Source organism: Pangasianodon hypophthalmus, chromosome 27 (assembly GCF_027358585.1).
Source record: "Pangasianodon hypophthalmus isolate fPanHyp1 chromosome 27, fPanHyp1.pri, whole genome shotgun sequence".
NCBI classification, from domain to species: Eukaryota; Metazoa; Chordata; class Actinopteri; order Siluriformes; family Pangasiidae; genus Pangasianodon; species Pangasianodon hypophthalmus.
Window position 1 is genome coordinate 13,048,081 of NC_069736.1, and position 22,094 is coordinate 13,070,174.

The 22,094-nt window shown below is 38.7% G+C and overlaps 1 protein-coding gene across 2 annotated transcripts in view; it reads right to left on the reverse strand.

The window, feature by feature from the left end:
• Nucleotides 1-16,593: 16,593 nt before the first annotated feature.
• si:dkey-34e4.1 (carboxyl-terminal PDZ ligand of neuronal nitric oxide synthase protein) overlaps nt 16,594-22,094 on the reverse strand; it is a 55,733-nt gene continuing 50,232 nt past the window's right edge. For both annotated transcript variants that reach the window (XM_026922512.3, XM_053230515.1), the window contains exon 11: nt 16,594-19,206. In XM_026922512.3, the coding sequence (XP_026778313.3) occupies nt 18,738-19,206 (469 nt within the window). In that variant the 3' untranslated portion in view covers nt 16,594-18,737. The remainder of the gene's footprint in view (nt 19,207-22,094) is intronic.

Genomic DNA, 22,094 nt, shown 5'->3' on the forward strand with positions numbered 1-22,094 from the left:
AAGCCTTACAGAGACATCCTTTTTAATCAGTTTATTGAGTGTTTCTTGGCTCGTCTGTTAATCCTGTTGCCCCAAAACACCACCATATAGTATGTTGCCCATGTGAGAGACCTGCATACATGAAGGACCCCAGTTTCCCCACAAAAAACAGGCAACTCTGTCCTTACATGTATTGACATTCTAATCAATCTATCATCCAAGAGCACGCCCAGGTATCTGCAGGTCTTCACCACCTCACTTAGCCTTAAGAGGCTTAAGTGCTTGTGCCATTGATCAATAAGCTTTGCTATAAGAGGACCTTTTGTGTCAAGAGAATGCCTCAATATCTTGATTTTCCAATCAATTTTACACACACACACACACACACATACACAAACACATTTGGGAACAAGTTAAAAATCTTAAAAGTACTTAATCTGTTGCCAACTTCCATCCATTTTCTGTACCGCTTATCCTACAGAGGGTCACAGGGAGCCTGGAGCCTATCCCAGGGGACTTTCGGCACAAGGCAGGGAACACCCTGGACAGGGTGACAATCCATTGTAGGGCACAATCATACACACATTCACACACTATGGATAATTTAGAGATTCCAGTCAGCCTACAACACATGTTTTTGGACTGGGGTGTAAGCCGGAGTACCTGGAGGAAGCCGCCGAAGCAAGGAGAGAACATGCGACCCCCCCAACCCGGGAAGTGCAAGGCAAACATGCTAACCACTAAGCCACCATGCACCCCTGTCACCAACTTCGTTATATATAATATAATATTTATATTATCTTGTGATTTGTTTGGTTCTGGTTGTTGAATTGAATACTCTCTATATAAAAAATGTCAAAATAATTTAATCAATGCACATTTAATTGCTAAAGAAGGCAAATGGACTTGATACAATAGCATTATCCAGTAATAATTCAACTTAGTATTCTGTTTCTTTTTAATCTAGAGTGTGTGTCTGGTTTCTGTGCGTGTGAGCTCTTTCCTAATCTCACAGTTAATAGCTATTATATAATTTTCATGTTCATTTACATGACAGTCATAAATTATTAGTAGTGTCTTGATGTCTTTTGGTTAAGGAAACAAACACTTCCTACAGAATAGTGCCCTGAGTGCTGTGGCAATCTTTCACATGTACAAAATTGATAACACCTGCAAAAAAAAAGTGCAAGCTGGCAGGATTTGCAGAGGATTTTGTCTTTCACTAAGTGAGATTGGATGTGAGGCAGGAAATACATGCTGTATGGGACATTAGTCCATCTCAGGGCACCATGCACACACACACACACACACATTCAGTAATTTATCTTAGCCAATCCACCTCTGGGCAGGTTTTTGGGAAGTGGGAACAAACCGGAGAACCTGTGGAAACCCACCCAAACTTGCAAAACTCAACAGACACACACACACACACACACACAGTAACCTGAGCTTAAGGATCAAAGTGGGAATCCTGGAAATATGAGGCAGCAACACTATCAAGTGCACCACTGTGCTGCCTATTTTGTCCTTCAAATGAGCAAAATAACAAATACATTTCTTCAAATAATGTCTGAGTATCTCAGTATAGTTGGTTACATATTAGATATTTGCGGTACATTTGCATTTTCTTGACACTTCACTTCCTTTACCCAGTGTTATACTTAACACATGGTTATGTGTACGTTATGTGGCAAGCTTTATTTTTACTCTTTCAAGAATCTTTATCTGAAATGAACTCAACTTGACTATAGAGAACAACGGCTGTGTAGCCGTAAGACCAGTCGGAGTGCCCATGCTGACCCCTGTCTACCACCGAAAGCACCTACAACGGGCACGTGAGCATCAAAACTGGACCATGGAGCAATGGAAGAAGAAAGTTCTGCTGGGAAACCTTGGGTCCTGGCATTCATGTGGATGTTACGTTGACAAGTACCACCTTCCTAAACATTGTTGCAGACCAAGTACACTCCTTCATGGCAACGGTATTCCCTAATAGCAATGGCCTCTTTCAGCAGGATGATGTGCCCTGCCACACTGCAAAAATTGTTCAGGAATGGTTTGAGGAACATGACAAAGGGTGTTGACTTGGCCTCCAGACTCACCAGATCTCAATCTGATCAAGCATCTGTGGGATGTGCTGGACAAACAAGTCCAATCCATGGAGGTCCCACCTCACAACTAACAGGACTTAAAGGATCTGCTGCTAACGTCTTGGTGCCAGATATCACAGCACACCTTCAGAGGTCTTGTGGAGTCCATGCCTCAATGGGTCAGAACTGTTTTGGTGGCACAAGGGGGACGCACACAATGTTGGGAAGGGGACTTTAATGTTATGGCTGATCGTTATATATATATACAGTCAGGTCCATAAGTATTTGGACAGTGACACAATTTTCGTAATTTTGCCTCTGTACACAACAACAATGGATTTGAAAGCAATGAGGATGTAATTGAAGTGTAGACTTTTCAGCTTTAATTCAAGGGGTTTAACAAAAATATTTCATTAACTATTTAAGAATTACAGCCATTTTTTACAGGGTCCCTCCAGTTTCACAGGCTCAAAAGTAATTGGACAAACTAACAATCACAAATATTAGGATTTTTAATACTTGGGTGCAAATCCTTTGCAGTGAATGACTGGCTGAAGTCTGGAACCCATGGACATCATCAAATGCTGAGTTTACATACAAATACATAAAAACTATTTGGACGGGATACAACTATAGTAAATATGATTGATTCACACTATAAATTACAGAGATGGATGAAGTGTCTTCATGTTGTACTCACGGTTGTCACACCAAATGTTATGCATACGGTATGTGTACACCTCATATTAAAGCACATTGATTGTTTTGTTCTTTATTATAAAGGCAGGTTCTAGAGATTGTGGCTGTGCAAGTTGCACTTGATCCTTAAATGTCCATAGCATGCATGCAGGCTATACCTGTGCTAGGAACTCAGTTACTTAACCTCAAACCCTCAGAAGCCAATACTTGATTTTGGTTTGGTTTCAGTAGGAAGATAAAAAAGAAAAAACTGCCTAGAGTCTCCATATTGAAGAAAAAATGTGAAACCTTTTTTTCCCTTCCCAGAGTATATAACAAGATCTTTACCATGATGACAGGATATATATTACCTGGGGTTATTTCTACAGATCTTTTTATAGGAGGTAAAAATTGGTGTAATATTTCCAGTCACTTCTGGAACATGCAGTCTCAGAGACACACCAGTAATAATTACATTACCCCACACCCTAATGTAAAACTATTCTAGTCCAAATTGGGCTTAAGAAAGCATTTATGTATGTTTTTTCTTTAAGTGAAAAAAAAAAACACACACTTGTGGTTTAAAAGGACACGTAAACAATAGAGCAAAGCAGGAACTGAACATGACAATAAAATTGAGGAAATGTAACATGGCCTTACAAAGCCTAGGTGTAAAGTACAGTAGAAACTCTATTTATAATATGATCTGACAGAAGTAGAGATGGGGAACAGATGGCAACCGTTTTGAAGATCCCTATGACCATTTAAAAGGAACAAACTAAAATAACCTTTGCTATAAAAGGGACATTCCCTCGGTTATTCAATGACTGTGAGAAGTGTATAATATGTACTACATTTATCAATTGCAACACCTTATGAATACAGTTCTTCATTATTGATTGTTATTGTTGTACAATGGCACACATTTCTGAAGAACTGCAGTATACATGTATTTTTGCCAAATATATTTTACTGCAGTTCATTCTCAATACCTTTGCTTCTTATGCACTTTTTGCAAAACACTATAAGAAACTAGAGAGCTTTTCTTTACTCTATTATATTATGGATATATACAGTATATAGACAATATAATGCAAAGAGGTAGAGTTAGACCTGTTTAATACAAACAGTAGGTTTATATTAATGTGCTCATTCGAATAAGTTATCATTTCTATAGTGACAGCGAATTCACAGGGACATTTATGACTGATGCTCCACATAATCTAAGCCTAATAATAAACAAACACACAGTGCTGTTATTTAAAGAAAATTGTATATACAAAGTTTTCTGTATGGAGATGACAGTTTAACATTTACGGAAGGAGTCTCCAGTGTCAGCTCATTGTAACAGTCAATCAGTTTTCCGCCATGGGAAAGTCTTCAGGACAGAGGAGTTTGTGCTTTCTTGTTTTTGTGGTTACACAGCAGGCTTTTTTTTGTCTTATTAAGAAAGAGAAAAGAGAACTGAGGTGAAGGAAAGACTGTTTATACATATCTGCTATAGCATAAGTGATAAGTAACTAACGTCTCGCAGATGTTCCACGAAAGTAACCAGTTACAAAAGCATGATGTATCAATCATTGATAAAATTATTGTTTTTGTTGGTTAATTGCTGTGCTGTAAAAGAAATAAAACACTTTAAGGATGTGCAGTTATAGAAAATAATCAACTTCAGGGTGGTAACAGTCACTCCGCTTCATACTGGGCTGCATCACATGACCCTGTCGTGGATTATTATTGGCAGTCATTATTATTATTACGTATAAAAAAAATTATACCTGTCAGCCAAGGTTCATCCAAAGAGCTTCCAACTAGGACAAATGGACAGGAACGTAAACATAAACAGGAACTAGAGCTGCATTGCTAACTGCTGTACAACAGAGAAGTACAGAGATTGAAATAGGCTACACTCTGGAAACAGGAGGGGTGAAATAATGTTGATTGTTTAGACAATAGCCTATAATAAGCGCAATCCGCAACAGTTACCAAGACGTCTGTTTATTAGTTGAAAAATCCACGCCTTGGAAAAAGGAGCCTATAAAGTTAGTTGTACCAGTAAGCAGGTAAACGCGAGCACTGTAAGGCGATCATATGTTATGCTCACTTGTTTATTGATCCATCTCCAGTAACTGCTTTAACACTGGAACACTGGGTGTGAGGCAGGAATGAATATACCCTAGATAGAGCAAGGCACCATGCACACACACACACACACACATTCACATATTCATTCCCACCTAGAGGCAATTTACCTACCTGCGTGTTTTTGGGAGGTAGGTGGAAACCGGAGAACCTGAAGGAAACAAAACGCGACCACAGAGAGAACAGGTAAAACTCAGCACAGTGTAACCCGAGCTCAGCAAAAATCACGAATGCTTGCTGTCTAAACGCCCTGATATTCTGACACTGTGGCTATTTCAGTGGTTATACTTCTCTATTGAGGAGGTGAGGTGCTGATTCTAAGAGCATGTCATCGTTACACATTTGCAACAAGCACACAGATAAGAGGGTATCTAAAAAGAAAAGCGTGCTGTTTGAATGTGTGTGTTCTGGGCATTAGAAGAAATTTTAAATACTTCTGTCTCAAACAGGGTACAAGCTGCAGATGGTTTTAGGTCATGAAATCCTGTGCCTGCTTGATAACAGTAATTACCTCTTCATCTCTCTGTGAGAGGCTGAATCATTGCATGGGGTGTGTTTGTGGAAACAGCACGTGTGCTTTTTACAGCCCCCGAACCCCTTCGTACAAAACTCTAACTCAAATTCATATCACTCAGAACACACAGGAGGAGGTACGTGAAGGTACCCCTGTGTGAATAAATACATTGTAGGTTCTGTGTTACGCTTATAACACGTCTCTGGAAATTGTGAAAGCCTTTTTGCACTTGTGAGGTTATCAGGGCAAACATGCTCTGGTTAGCTTAACCTTGCTTCATGACCAAGGAACAATTTGACTTGTATAAGTATGTATGATGCATATGTGTGTATACTGTATGTCTATGTACAGTATACTGTAATTGTCCAATATTGTGTAACTATAAGGGTGACTATGCAAATTAGAAAGATGGTTTTTTTTTAAATCCATGTACAACTTATTAGTAAAGGATTAGCATGAGCAAATAATTAGCAACAGGTGTGTTTTTGTTTGAGTGTTTGAATCTGAGTGCACAATATTCAGCTTTCACATCACAATAATTGCCCTTTTCAACAGGGTATGATGTTAACAAAATATTCATTCATCTTCAATATTCTAGGATCCTTCAAGAAATAACTTTCCTTTTGCTGCTATCTGAATGGGACGGCCTTTCCTCAAAAATGCTGCCTTGTTGCACCGTCCAGGGAACACAATAAGGGCTTAGATTTAAACCTGAAGTGGGCATGGCTCAAGGAATTTTTCATTTTTTATTTTTTAAATTAAATATGAACCTTACCACTATGCCTGAAACAAGTGGAAAAACCCAGAGGTAGAAATGCCAGCACTGTCAGCATTGTGTGTGAATTCTGGTTCTGATGACAGTTCCTCAACCTGAGTTACATCACTCAAGAGAACATACATAGGAGTAGATTTTAATCCTGCTTTCATAGTTATTATTTTTGTGTGTGACTGCATGATATATTCTAACCAATTTAGTTGGTTCTATTTCCCAAAATATATATTAAAAAATGCTTGTAGCCTAATTTAAACCACCACAACGCTGACGCAGGCAATTACTAAGAATGAACGAACATGAACATTAAATGCATCACGCATCAACACACATTCACATTAATGAACGTGGTGTTTCTTTGTCCTGCAAGCTTCATATCAGACAGCTAGCTTGCATGAAAGTAAACCTCTAGATGCAAGTTTTCTTTATAAAAAAAAAAAAAAAACGAATATTTGTGTAGAACACATTACCTATTCATTCTGAATAATGCAATCATATTTGGTTATATCCCTATAATAGAAGGGCAGTGTTTACAGCAACAGTATTACACATGTTGAATATGGCAATATATATGTTATTGATACCCTAGTAGGCTTTTTCCCCTCTTTACTCATATCTGGATGAAATTATATATTGAAATTGTACATCAAGCTCCTTCTAAAAATTACTAAAACATGTAAATGGGCAATAGATAGCTAAATCTGCACTCTTTTACATATTACAAACTTTTTTTTTTTTATTTTATAAAATGTCACTTAAAGTAAAAACTTTAAGACATTCAAGACATTAAGACAAACCTCTATGTCCATCTATGCTTACAAAATCCTGTTAACTGATTATGTGAATGAACCTCTTTCAAAGGCTAAAAGAAATGACTTGATTTTGTTTCTATTTTGAGAAATTTGGACAATGAACTTACCAGGAAACAGTTTGTCTTTCCAGATGAATCATTACACCCTCTAAGGAAACGGCTTTAGGAGGACTACATAAAGTTTTAGAAAAATAAGCTTTCCATCATATACAGACAGGTGATAAATGAAAGAAAAAAACAACAACATAACGTGTAAGATGTTTCTGAACAGCTTCAATGTGCCTTGGCATAGAATCTGCAAGTCTGTGGAAGTGTACTAGAGCACTGAACACTGTTCTTCCAAAAGATATTCCTTCATCCATTCATACGTCCATTCACCCATTGAAATAATACTTAAACAATGAAGTTGTTTGTGTACAATTAATGGAGTTGGGTTAGAAATAACCCAAAAATATTTTTAAATAATTATATAATAATAATCATAAAATAATTTTATGCTTGTTTTTTAATTGCAGAAGTATGAAAGATACTGATGGAAAATATACAAAACCCTCCAGAAAGTCGCTGTTTTTGCCTGTTGTAGCTGGTGGGTGTTAGGTTTGCCTGTTTTAGCAATACGACGAGGAAAGATGTTCAGTGTACATGAATTTCAAATTGACCAAAACAACGTAGCTATGTAACTGCCTTTTCCAGATCTTAATAAAAATGTTGCTGAATGTTGCACTATGTACAAAGTTACTAATGGATACTTTTCCACCTCCTGGATGGCTTTTCATGGTCGGAAGAACCACACCAGTAGTCAAATAACTGGAAGAAATATAGTACAGAAGAAATCTAAAAACAAAATAACATTCAAAGAATTCTGGTAATGTTCCAGCACTCCAGAGCTTCTGTTTGTGGTTTTAAATCCTATCATGCCAGTGAAGTAAGTTTGCGGTCTTCTGCTGCTTCGGGTCATTACACTGTTAAAAATAGCATGTGACCGAACTTTGAAGAAAAGAATAACAGAAAGCATTCACCAGTACGTTGGCAAAAATGACTAAGTATCACTTTGCTTTGGTTTAGTACCAATTACTTTTGGGTTTTACACAGGCAGGCTCTTAAAGTAAGATGCTACAATTACTAGCTTAAACACAGGCCAGAAATTGTTACCACATGGATACTAGTTCTATGGTTTAGGGTCATAACCCCCTACTACTTACTTTCTGTTGTAGGACAGTTCTATAGGCTATGTATCCTGTACATTTCATGAATAAAATGTTTCTGATTTGGAGCGAAACCTAACTCTTTGGTGCACGTGCATGGAGGCTTAGATGTTTTGAAGCTCAGCCTATGATTAACAAATGCCAGCTGTGGTCTGTGGCTAGCCTACAGCCTGAAGCTAAGTTTAGTCTGAGGCTCACCAGTGCACTATATAACATCCCAGGATAATGAGAATGTACATTATCACAGCACTCTGAAGTTAAATGACAGATTAAAAAAAACAAAAACTGCACACTGACCTTTGATACAAGGATGATGTGTTTGAGTGTTTAAAGTGTGATCCAGTGATATTAACTGCTGGAATATTAAACATTTTACAATACTCAATTCTATTAAAAGCATCACATCTACACAGAAAAAAAACTCATTGAATTTGGGTCCATGTGATTGGATTGAGTTAAATTAACACAATTCGTTTTCACAATTCCAACATGATTTGATCATGTATTTCCAAAGCCCTGAATAAAATCAAATAAAATCTCTACCCTGTCATCCGAACTGAGGTTCAAACCAAGGACGCTGACGTTCTGCAACAGCCATGTTACTGCTGCACTAACACCTCTGCTAAGTGTGTTAATTTAATACTATATTTATAGACATTTGAATTTGAGCGATTTGTGTTTCACACAGAGAGAAGGCTGTAACAGACACCCTTCTACAACAGACACCCTTCTACAACAGCTTGTAAGTATGAAGCACATTAACAAACCAAAAACCCAACATCAAGTCAGAAAACACACCAACAAAACCAAAAACACAACAAATGTGAAAACACAACACATTCAGGATGACATCAATATTGACTAAAGAGTAACAGAAAGAGTAGAGCCTTATCGCATATCACACGCTCGTTGTTGATTGGCTCACTGCTTTTGGTTTTGCTGTTGTGTTTTCTGATTTGCTGTTGTATTTTTAGTTTTGCCGTCGCGTTTTTGGTCTGTCAGTGTGTTTTGCACTTACGGGCCACCATATTTTCCCCTCTCTATAGTATTTTGGACTAAGAGATTATGTTGCAGAACACTGTCTTCCTAATCACCTTAATGCCCTTAAGCTTTAAGAAATACTGAAGTTGCCACAATTTAATTACTGTCTACAAAGGTTCCATCCAAGTACCCTAAAACTTTCTTGGGTTTATACCACATGGGCAACCCGTAGTAGTTCACTGTAGAATGCTACAATACAGGCTTCCACTTTCTGAAAGGTTACACGTTGATCCTCTGTAGAATGATAGAACCGTTAACCATGCAAAGAAGCAATCCTTTCACTGAAAGTGAAATGTGACACACTCTTTAAAAAAAATAAATAAATAAAAAAGAAATTGGATAGCCAAATGTTCTACTTCCAATGTGTTGGAACACCCTCTGATATGTTTTAGGATTGTACAACAGTTAGTTCCTGTCCACTAATTTGATTGGTCGAGTGGTGTTCCAAGATATTTAGTATAAGAAGGGACGCCAATTTTACCTGAAGCACTTTTAACAGTATCTAGCCGACATGCTATAAAGTAAGTGTATCTTCTTCAGGATCTATTTCCGCTAGTAGAGCAAAAAATAAACAGAACATTTGGCCATATTGCGTCTGAAATGTCACTTACTCAATATTAATTTCTTGTTTATAGAACTGCTGTATAAAAGCAATATCACACTCGCAATTGGGGGGTTATGCTGAGTATCAGCACGGCTGTGATTTGCCACATCTGCTGTAGCTAATTCAGTATATTCAGTCTAATTCAGTCTAACCACAGTCTAACCAATGCTTGTGCGACATTGCTTAATCATATTCAAAACCTTTAAGAATTCCACCAGAGGGATAAACTTTTACTATCCAAAAAAGAACTTACATATGAGGCAGGATACCGATTCATACATGAAGCTCAACAGTTTAGGGTTAAGGGTCTTGCTCAAAGGTCTTTGCTCAACAGTAGCTCAGTGGCAGTCCAGGGATTTAGGCTCATTGTCACCAGTGCAGAACTCTATTCATTGCCACAGCGTTTCTTTCACACTAATCTCTCAACACACACGTTATTGTATTTTTTTTTTATTGCCTTGGTTACGGTCTTCTACAATACACACTGTAGCCGAGGTGCCACAACAAATCAAGATCATTTGTTTGAGCAGGTGTCTCCATCTTATAATTACAGTCAGTTGCTTTAATTTAATAAATGTTCTCAAATACAAACTCCTTTATTCTATTAATGTGTAATCAGGGAGATACAGTAAATTACAATATATTTGCTATAACCACTGCAAAGAGAGTGCATATGGGCAGGAATTATTTCTCCTGAATCATTCGGTCTTCCTAAATAAAAACCACAGCAGCAATAACTGGATACTCTGAATATCTTAAAAACATATATATATATTTTTTAAATATTCGTTCAATAAATGATCTCATGTCTCACTTTGCAGAAATGCACTCAATTGTCCTGGCCAACTGCCAAACCCATGACCCAGAGTGCAGTGCGGTTTGACTGATGGCAAGAAACTGTAGCATATAACATACAGAAGCCACAATACATTTTGGTTCTGCTGCTCTGCCTGTGTACATATTGTTCTTATTATTTGATATACCATGCTTCCTTTAAAAAAAAAATTGGGTATAGTTCTGGGAATCCTAGTGTATTGAAGAAAGTAGGAGAAGAAAGAAGAAACAACGGACACAGAGAGAATAATAATCTGAGCATAAGCTGTAGTTAAACATGAATCTAGGATGCATATTTGATTAACCCAACATTCAACACAGTGCTCCAAGACAGACTGTTTGAAATAATCACTCATTACTATATCTATAAAAGTTTTTGTTAAATCTCTTCTCTGAGCTCTCCAATTCCTGTCCAGTTCTTCTATCTAAGATTTTGGTTCTGCAAGATGCTCAGTAAAAACATACCAGCTAATTTCCTTATAAACCTGCACAAATTGTACCTGAGGTACCTGAGACTACTTTTTTTTTTTTTTTTTTTTAAAGCGAAGGATCATCACACCAAATATTGACTTTGTTTCATTTATTACTTTTTACTGCTCTTTATAGTATTTTTTTAAATGTAGAAACATTTAGTTTCATTATTTCTTAAGGCATCTTTGCTCTACAGCATTTCTTTGCATGTGCCTAAGACTTTTGCACAGTACTGTATATACATATTCTATATACATACATACATACTATATATATATATATATATATATATATATATATATATATATATATATATATAAAATAATGTATCTTTTTTTCAGATAGCTTTTAAGAATGCCTTTGACAAAAGAATAATTGAAATTATTCTCATTACACACTACACTGTTGCCAAACTTTTTAACAAATTCAAAAAGTCTGGAAGTGTTGCGGACTAACTGAGAAGTGGACGTCCACGAACATCCACTGACGAAGGCACAACCGATGTGGTGCTGGCATACATAGTCCCCTATGTATGTAGACTTTTGGGACACCCTGGATTTTAGCCACTTGCAGTATAGAATCAAACTAATTTTTACAGCGCCTCTTTGAAAGTCGTACTGTAATTGATGGGTGAAGCTGATTGAAGAGCCATTACACCACTAGTTCCAAGTACTAACCAAGCAAGCGAGGAGCTTCACTGAGATAGGAGATCATTGTGATTTCTTTGTTTTCATCAACCGTATGAGTACTTATTTTTCTACTCAGTAAAGTGAACATCTAAGGAAATACAAGATAGGACTTGCTTGAAAGTTGCTCAGAGATGACCGCCATACTTACGCCACTGGGAGGGGTGACATTAACTTTGCAGAATCTGGAGAAAGTCTGTGGTGACATCCAGGTAGCAGCGGCACAGACCTACCAGAGGAGCACACCTGTAAATAAGGTTCATTATGTATAGATGCTTCTTGTAGAGTAGCATGTCATAGTAAGTGCTGGCTGCACAACCCATCTATAGGCCAAGGTGGTGATGTCCAGCAGGGTCAGCCTTAGACAAAGAAGCCCTCTGTGTCTTTTTTCCTGGCAAATAAACAGGTGAATATCCATGGATGGTAGCTATTTGATCTTATTACTCACCTTCATTAAGGGGCCCTTAAGGGACTGCAGCAAAAGGGGGAGGTCTCAGGCTAGATTTCAAGTGGACTTTGATGGGTGAAAACACCTCACCTTCTTTAGTACTTCCACAGTACTGTTGTGCAGTGCAATGGCTTCTTCATACCTTTAGCATAGATAGGGGCTTGCCAGTGTCTTGCAGAAAAAGTCTGGATGCTAGGAATCAGGCAATCAAGTACAGCCAATGAGGTGAACACCATTCACAGAACAGCATCCACTTAAGGGCATACAAAGGTTGTGTGCTAGGCACTATTGTGTTTAGAAGTGTTTTCCTGGACTTCTAGGTTGAAATTCTTACATGGCAATTCAGCCCAAGAGCCAGACCCACAGCCAACGTGGCTGAGGTTGCCAAATCTTGCCATCCATTTGAGACAGCATATTTGATTGGGGAGGAAGTTGCCAGGGTGTTCCGATGACTGGTTAAAATAGTAGTGTGCCCAAGGTCTGGATGGGTCACAAGCAGGACTCTGTGGACTAGTGGCTGAATTCTGTATCAATGGGAAGAATCAGTTGTAGTGGAGGAAAGGCATATAACAAGTTGTGAGGACAGTAATGATCAAGCCATGTTCAGCCCTGCCAGGGAGAACCACAAGGATGTGTTGACTTGGCTGCTCAGCTTGCTCATGTTGGCTCAGCTGGTAGAACATTACCAGCCTGGAAAAATGTCCCAAATGGGGCTATAGATATACCATCCTCATACTCCTCTGACAAGGGGTGAGAAGGATGGCTGGCCAACTGTAAAGAAAGCTTTCTAGAAAACTAAGCCTCTGATTTGTATGGTCTCATTTCTTGAATCCCTCATTTTGCCTAGAGTCATGCCTGCAAACAAGTCAATGATTTGAGCCAGATCTGTCTCTGAGCCAGGATGTAAATCTGCCAGCACAGTGAGTTGTGGCAACATAGACATCGCTGTGCATTCAGAGTCAGGCCATGTCCTTGAGATGGTCAGTTCCAATCTGGTACCCATCTTCCAAGAGATACAAACACTGACTGCATGAGTGCAAGGACACTGTCTGATTGTGTCGGTATAGCATGATCCATGAAAGAAATTCAAGTGAAAAAAACAAGGGGTTCTTTGTGTGGACTCCAATTCCAGAGCCTCAGATTAGCAGAAATACAGCTAATTTAGCAAGCTCACCAATGAACAGCACATGATACTTAGAGAGGAAACCATTCAACCATGCTAGCAGCATGTTAGCCACATGCCAGCTATCTAGCTACATGGTGTGTATTGGGAGAAGCCAATCTGGTGAGGCAGAGATGAAAGGTATGTGCAGGATGGCTTTGAATAAAGGCTCATATAAAGATATTTTGTGGTCATATTAATTATTTTGATATTTTATTTATGACATTAAATCCAAACAAAATCAATAAACAGTAGTTGCTGTTAGACAAGTTAGACAATCAGTTTTGGGGGTGTCTCTCAGTGGAGTTGGAATGCAATCTTTAAATGCTTGGGATCTTTAAGTGCAATATTCTCCTTTTTCACTTTTGGAGGTAACCAGACATTGGAGGTAACTGTACATCTGGTTGGGACACATGCAAAAGAGAGTAGGAAAAGGAAAGCATGTAGTTTTCAGAACTATATATAGTAGAAAATGTCAATGCTGGGAAAAAAAGAAAGGCTGGAAAACCAGAGGTTCATGTTCTCCTTTGGTCTGATTATATAAAACAGGGGGGTGGCATCAAATGGTATTTCTCCCCCCCACATTTTTTAGATTTCATGCCTGGGGAAAGAGGAAATTAAGAGATTTTGTTGTTTTAAGAGATTCCAATTCACTTATCAAAGGTGACAAGATAATAGATGCTTTACCAAGGAAGCAGAGAAAGAGACAGACAGATAATTATAGATAAGATTTAAAAAAAAAAAAAAAAAGATAGGTGTGGAAAATGCTCTTTGCTGTGGAACATTTAAAACAAGATTACAAACTCTTATGTCACTTTAGAATTGGAGCTGAACACAGCTACAGTGAAGACAGATGCACTTGAGGATGAAGCCAGGTCATTAAACTGGACAAATGTACCTTTAGTTGATTCCTCTAGTTTCTTTCCCATAAAAAAAAAAGTGACAGACAGACATTTCTGACTGGACAACATAAGCTAATGGTACCCTGTATAATGGTCTCTAGGCTAATGGCTCAAGGAGAGAACATTTTCAGATCATTTTCTATGTATACGCCTATATGCCTTTTTACGTCACAAGTGATTCTGGACAATATTATCCTTGTTATCATAAAACTGAGGCCTAAGGATTGTTCAAATACTTTCTGAAAGCTCTTCATAAACACCAGATCCTCCTTTCTGCTTGGCTCAATCAAGTTCACTTTTCCAAAGGCAGAGAGCGTCTGCTTCATCCTTAACAGATGTCTGTCTTGTTAACCTCCCTGCCTGAGAGAAAATCTTTTAAAGAGCTCTGCCTGTCCATTTTCCTCTGGCTTCACTTCTCTCTCCCTGCTTCTTTCCTCCCTCACCAGCACAAGGTAATGTGTATTGATGGACCTCTCCTGTATGTCAATACGAAGAGGATCAGAGGTGGAGGATGAATCACAGAAATGGAGGGAGGCGCAGAGTGAGTGTTAACATGATTCTCTGAATCGATTATATAAAGAAGGATCTCCCTCTCATTCTCACATTCTATTCTTCCTCTCTGTGCAGTAGTCTCTGGTTCTATTTGACCTGCACTTATTATTGTGAGGGATTCCCTGTGTTCCCTTCCTCACAGATCAAGTTGAGAGGGGAGACTCCTTGCAATGTCACATGGCTAAGCTTAAATTTCTCCATTTTCTTGATGCCTACCAGCTTTTCTGTTTTCTGGGGGGGCAAAAGATATATATTTATCTTGGTTTTTTTGCAGTCCAGTTTACTTGGCAGACACTTGCTTCTAAAGCGGAGGAGATGGAGATGGGCCTTGCCACAGCACCCAACAATAGTAGCTTGTTGGTGCTCAATCTTCTCACCAGTAGCCTTAAATAGTGACCAATAAAATGTCCTCAAAAATCTCAGCCATCTGAGACTGCATTGTAGAACTAGTTACATATATATTCATTTGGCAGATGCTTTTATCCAAACAGTGCCATTAACTAACAACTCACCGAGGCACCATTTGAGCTTATCCATCGGTTTAGTTTCTCCAACAAACAAAGTAAAAGATGCAATGTGAAAGTCGAAATAAAATCTTTGTAAATCAGAAAATAAAAAGGTGGTTCAGTTTGTAATTTGGTATGTTGTTAGCATTAAGTAAAGATCCTCAGAGCCTAAAGAGTGCAATATGGTATCTCACAGCATTCTGTTTTATGCCATCTATTGTTATACCCTTATATCTGATCCCTTGGATATGTCCTTGAGATAATTCACAAACATAATTTTCACCATAGAGCTGGCTGTATATAGAGTGAAACTTAAAGCTACAGTTAAGAACATTGGTGCAACCTTAATGATTTAGATCAGTAATATATTGCTGATCTCTTGAAGCAGTATTGCCCTGCCCAAGTCTGTTGCTCAGCTGAGGTCCCAAAGACTGCTCATATTAGGAAGCTTTGCTTATAGCTTTTCTTAAACTTTGGAATAATATTCGAGACAACGTTGGGAACACCTCGTCTATAGGTGTTTTCTAAACCCAGAAACATGGCTTATTCGTAATTGTACATTGTTTCACTAATTTCCCCTTTCATAAATACTTAAATAATAATGTCCAATACTCACAATGAAAAGTGCTATACATGAATATCATCATCATCACCAAAATTATACTCTATTACTCTTTCAGCGTTCTTCAGTTTGTCCTTTTTGGAGAAACCCTTAAAGATCCCATGCAGAACAGTGAGTTTCCCTTTCAGAAAAATAGAACCATTAAAAGAACCATTGAGGAACCCATATTCTAAGAGTGTACATACCTTACCTTATTTAGTTTCATAGCTGTTCTACACTAATATGCTTTAAAAAGAGTTTAAGGGGATAACCCTTGTACTGTAAAAGCAAAAGGGATGGCCTTAGCCCAGCAGACACTGCAGTTTAACTGTAGCACTGAAAAAGCTTTTAGGCAGAAAAAAATGAGCTATAATGCTCCTGAGTTCAGCTGAGTATGCAAGATGGTGCCAGGGTGTGAGAGATACAGCAGGAACATGAGTCATCTTTCAGAAAGACAAGGCTGGCCAAGTCAACGGATGAAACCACAGGTTCATAACCGAAACCTTAATGTCGTCTGGTCACAAGAACATATTTATGGAAATGATATAACTGGACCCACATGGAGAAAAATGAAAAAGAATCATTAACATTGCTATGGTTTAACATGTGTTTTGTTTATTTATTCTTTTCATTATTTCAGTTTTATTGCTGTGAGTGTAACTGTACCCGTTTCCACAGTGACACTGCAAATGCACTCCCTACCTCCATGTCTTTTCCACCTTCTTCCTTCTTGCGGTTGTATCTTCCTCTCTACTAATCCCTTCCATCTCATTCATTCTCACTTTTCTTTCTCTCCTGACATCTTTTTTGTTCCTTCTGTCCCTAGTACAAGAAGCTAACATTGTTCTTGATGCGCATCTTATTGCTAGATGTCTTCATGCACATTTCACAGTTTTGTGTCTCAAATGTCTGTTAGTTTGGTTAATTTTAAACCTACCACAGTGTCCCCACTTCTACAGGGCTGGAAAAGTCGGAACTTTTTTTGAGCTCACCATGATGTTATCTGTATCAATAATACAAGGAAATCCACAGAGCAAGGAAATTGATTTACCTTGGTCTCGCTTCACCTCGGAGTCAATTCACTGCTAAGGCAACACTTTTTTTCCACCCCGGGATTCTGTCTATCTGTCTGTCTGTCTATCACTGCCACTCTCCATCAGGAAGAACGGAGCGATAAGAATCTTGTCCTGCTTTCCAGCTGATGATGACACCATGGCAGTGTTGCAAACATGATTCAAAAGTTTAATTATGCTTTGCTTCATCTGGGTGTCAATCTTTCCATTCCTTAAACCAAACTAAATGAGCAGTGATTTGCTCCGATTATGATATCTAGATTAAACTCCCTCGTCCATGTCGTTTGCATATTTCTGCACACATTTTTGATGAGCATTTGCATTTCTTTCCAGACTTGACCTAGACCATTCTCTGTCACCAAAATGTTTGCTTTTTTTTTTTTAAATAAATATAATTTCCCTGGTGATGCTTCTTCTCCTGTCTGCTCTTCAACCTTCAAAGCGTTTCATCAATATTTAATTTCAACAATAGTCCATCGACTTGAGATGTATAAATTCTTACAATAAAATGTAGCAGCTAATTAAAAAAACAGTCTTATTTTCTAATACATTTCTATACCCTTTTCTTTTCTAGGTTCTAATTCAACCTAATCATTTTTCTAAAAAAAAAAAAAATGTTCTATTTACACACCTCAGTCCAGTGTGCATTAATTTCCAGTACATTTTCACGTGAAAAACGTTTAAAGATATTGCACATAATGGGCCGTATTCAGAGTTAATCACGTAAGTCCAAAAGTTGTAAATATTTATGTTAATAATTATGAGGAAAGTTACTCGTATTCAGACATGAGCTACGCAGTCGATGAGTTAGAAGTCGATTTTCTGGGCTTCCCATTCAAATTAAGCGAATCACTTTAATGTAGAGATTTTTCTTGAGTCAAAATACCAGAAAGAATGATATTGCATTTGCTTTTTCTTTCTTTGCTGTCAAAAATCCTGTTTTAATTAAATTCCACCTGGCATGCATAACTTGCGACGTAACTGCTAGTTACACCTGAATAATGATGTGCACAATTTCAGTCTTCAAATTAAATCTGCAAACGTGCAAATTAAATCTTCACGACACAAGCTTAATTCAACTCTGATTACGACCCAGTGAGTGCTTTTGTCTTAGAAGAAGACACCCGCATTAATAAAAGTCCTTAATAAAGGCAGGGAAGAAAATTCATTCATTCATTCATCTTCTGTAACCGCTTTATCATCAGGGTTGTGGAGAATCTGGAACCTATTCCAGGATCATTGGGTGCCATGCATGATGGGGATGCCAGTCCATTACAGGGCACCATGTACACTCATTCAAACCAAGGAGCAAGTTAAGAGTTGCCAAGACACCTTAGGAGGAAACTGGAGAACCCAGAGGAAACCCACATGGAAATGGGGAGACCATGAGAAACTCCACACAGGCAGTAACCTGAAGTCAGGATCGAACTGGGGACCCTGGAGCCAACATGTTCCTGCAGCACCACTATGCCACCCAGGGAAGAAAGTAACAATGGCAAATTGACTTTGCCATTAAAGTACGGGTCAATCACAGCAGCCATGTTTCCACCAGAATATCAATTTTTGTTTTCTTTAGCTGCTGTAGAAGGAGAAAGCATGGCTTAAGTAGCTATATTCCGTCCAGTCATGAACCCTCGCTAGTTTCAAGTTTTTGTTGCCTTTACTACTAACTAAGTGAGCTACTTAGTGGGCTTGCTGTGGTAAAGACCCCGTCCTCCAGAAGCTCGTCCTCACTCAGACTGATGTGAAGGCAGGTTTTGTTAAGGGGAGATGAAAAAGGAAGCGTGTGCTCGTAGCTGTTGGGGGTGGCCGAGCGGGGCGGGGTTCCAGCCAGGGGGTGGTCCTCTGGCAAACTGCTGCAGGTGCTGGACGTGGAGAGGACGGCGGAGTTGCGGTCTTCGAACAGATCCTCTCCAGGTGGCTTGTTGTCGGACCGCATACCGGAATCTTCGCTCGCCGAACAGGAGGCGCTGAGATCATTGCCGAACTCACCCGGAGAAACAAAACATGGTGTAATATCAGGGAAGGACGAGCTGAAGGCCAGACTCGATGCTGTTTCTGATCCTGTTCTGTTCGGTCGCTTTCGGTTGACGGGAGGAGGGGGCGGGTCCAGTTTTGGGATTATTTCTTTAACCCTGTGTGGAAAATAGTAGAGACGTAAGTACAGGTTAAATGGATCTCAGAGCTTTTAATGAGACCAGACTTACAGAAGAACCTGAAGGCTGGGAGGAATGATTGTGGAACTAAAGAGTACTAAACTTTATTATTATTGTAAGACTGTGTATGGTATCTAAAAAAAAGCTCTTTGGCAAAAACTCTCAGGTATTTCCACTTCTCAGCTACTTTTTGAGTGTGTGTGTACTTATCTCTCTCCCACAGTTCCCCACAGTATAATGGCGGGAGGGAGTTGGAGGGAGAAATGGAGGGAAGAGAGGGGAAAATAAAGAAGGTGGGGCAAAGGTTGTCTGTCGTTAACTAGAATCAGAGCAATACCACACACTCACACACACAAACACACACACACACACCTACACCAGCCTTTCACAGACTTTCAAATGAATTTCATGCAGATACACAATGCAGTAATACAAACATACCCTAAAGTAACCATAGGGATACTGACAATCATTCATTTGATTATGGTTCATCCGCTGGTGGAAGTCTATCTATCTCTCTCTCTCTCTCTCTCTCTCTATCCCCCCTATTAGCATAAGCCTTGAGTCAGCAATCCAGACAAGTGTCATAAACAGCAATCCCCCACGCCTTTTAAAAGGATCTTTCCATCTCTCTCTCTACGTTCCATTCATCTTCTATTCTCCGTGCATTAAAAATTGCAATAAATACATTATACTTCAAGCCACTCTCTCTAAAAACATCTTTTACATTTCTTGCCAAGGCAAGAATGTCAAGCAACCTTTCTGATATATAGAAAGACGTGTGTCCAGAGACACATTATACACATCACAGACCAATCTAACTGCTTCCCAAGGGGGCAGACAAAGAGGGAGAAATGGAGCGAAAGAAAAAGAACCAAACATGCTGAGCGAGGGGGCAGAAAAAGGCAAAAGCAATATAGACAGAAAGAGAGAAAGTCAGTCCTGTGTGTCTCTGTCTGGTCTAGTATCACATTCCTTCACTGCCTGGCAATGCTTCACAGCAGGAGGGAGGAAGTGTGCATGCATCCACACCTCTTAGTGCACTAATCCTACACACTGAGGCTTTGATAAGGAATGTACCACATCACCCAGACAGACACACACACACACACACAGAGCAAGTCAACTTCAAATAAGCCATAATGTCACATCAGATGGCTTTTAGTTTGTCTGATCTTACTTTCTCTTTCCCTCAAACACACACACATACTTGCACAGCTTGCATGCTAATCTGACTAAAAAGGCAACACTCTTAATTATAACTCACAGAAATTGTGTCTCAAATGATGTACTATATACTCTACCGTCTAGTGTATGATTTTTAGAATTTTAGTATCGTCTCAATTTTTTTTTTTTTAACGAACCGGAAGTATAAGCCATTTCCCAGTCGATGGCAAATGACATCAAATGCACATGATGCAATGCCACTAGCTTTAGAAGAATACCCAGAGTCAACAAAACAAATTTCTTCATTTTACAGTTTATGTCAATGTTACCATGCCCAACATGACTTTTTTTTTTTTTTTTACTCTGAGCAAATTTGAAGCAGGGTTAGCGCCTGCTAGAAATAAACAGAGATAAGTTTGTGTGTGTGTGTTTTACGGGTGGAGCCCAATGGCACTATCTGTATCAGTTGCCCGTATCAAATGCCCGTATCTACATTCAAATTTGAAGTAGGCGTGGCCTAAAACCAAACAGTGTTTACATTTTGTTCTACATCCTCACTCAAATTTGAGGAAACTGTGCTTAGATATTCTATCAGAATCTACTACAAAGCTAGGACGCAGTGTTGCTGCTAGTCAAAATAGGCTCCTTTAAGCCGCATTTCATAATACCGGTATGATTGCCGGGAAAATCGATGAAGAATGATGAAAAGCATACGCATGTCTTAAATTAATTAAATGATTTTTTTTTGGAGACCGGAGCAGAGATAAGCTGCTGTGCACAGCATGTGGTTTGCATGGGCTATATGAAGTGGCGACTCTGCTGTGATGTTAGAGGCTTTAAAAAGAAACAGTCTAGATGGAAGAACAAAACAAAAGTTATTGGAAAGGTATGAAAAGGTACATTTTAGTTTAACTTGTAAAATTAGAGAAAGAAGAAGAGCAATACTATCTAAGCAAGTAGAACAGATTAAATCTAGGATATCTAGGATCTAGGATCCTTGTGAAGAAGTACAGAAATCAACACTAAATGTAAAACTAAAGCGTTCAAGAACTTCTCGGAATTCATTAGCAGTAGAATAAACAGTGTTAGCATGCATTTTAAAGTCACCAAGTAAAATTACAGCAGTGCATACTGAACAGACTAGGGTAAACAACTCGCAGAGTTCAGACAACATGGTGACATTTTTGGGGGTCGATAAATCAATACTATTAGTCGAGCACCAGATGGACCGGCGATTTTTATGGGCATGTATTCAAAACACATTACGTCGTGGAAAGCAAAGTCCTTAATGTTCATGTTGCTGCAGCAGAAAGTGGCTAGTGCCACCTCTTCCCTGCTGTCTTAGTTTAGCAACATGACTATACCTAGGCAGGAATAATGCACTCATAAGGTGCATAAGGGCAGTTGAAGCTGCACTATGAGGATGATGCATATTTGACCAGAGGGTAGGGGACTGCATTGCAAATATGGTGGAAATATGGCTCAATTTTGGAAGAAAAAAAAAAAAAAAAATTCCAATTCCTCCAATTTCTACATATACTTGTTTAGAAGACATGATCTGTTCATTACAAATAATGTATTCATATTTGGTTATAAACCTTGTGTGTGTGTGTGTGTGTGTGTGTGTGTGTCTGTGTGTGTGTGTGTGTATACCCAGGCTCTCCTCCTCACCCTATGATCACAATAACAGGGTGCAAAGC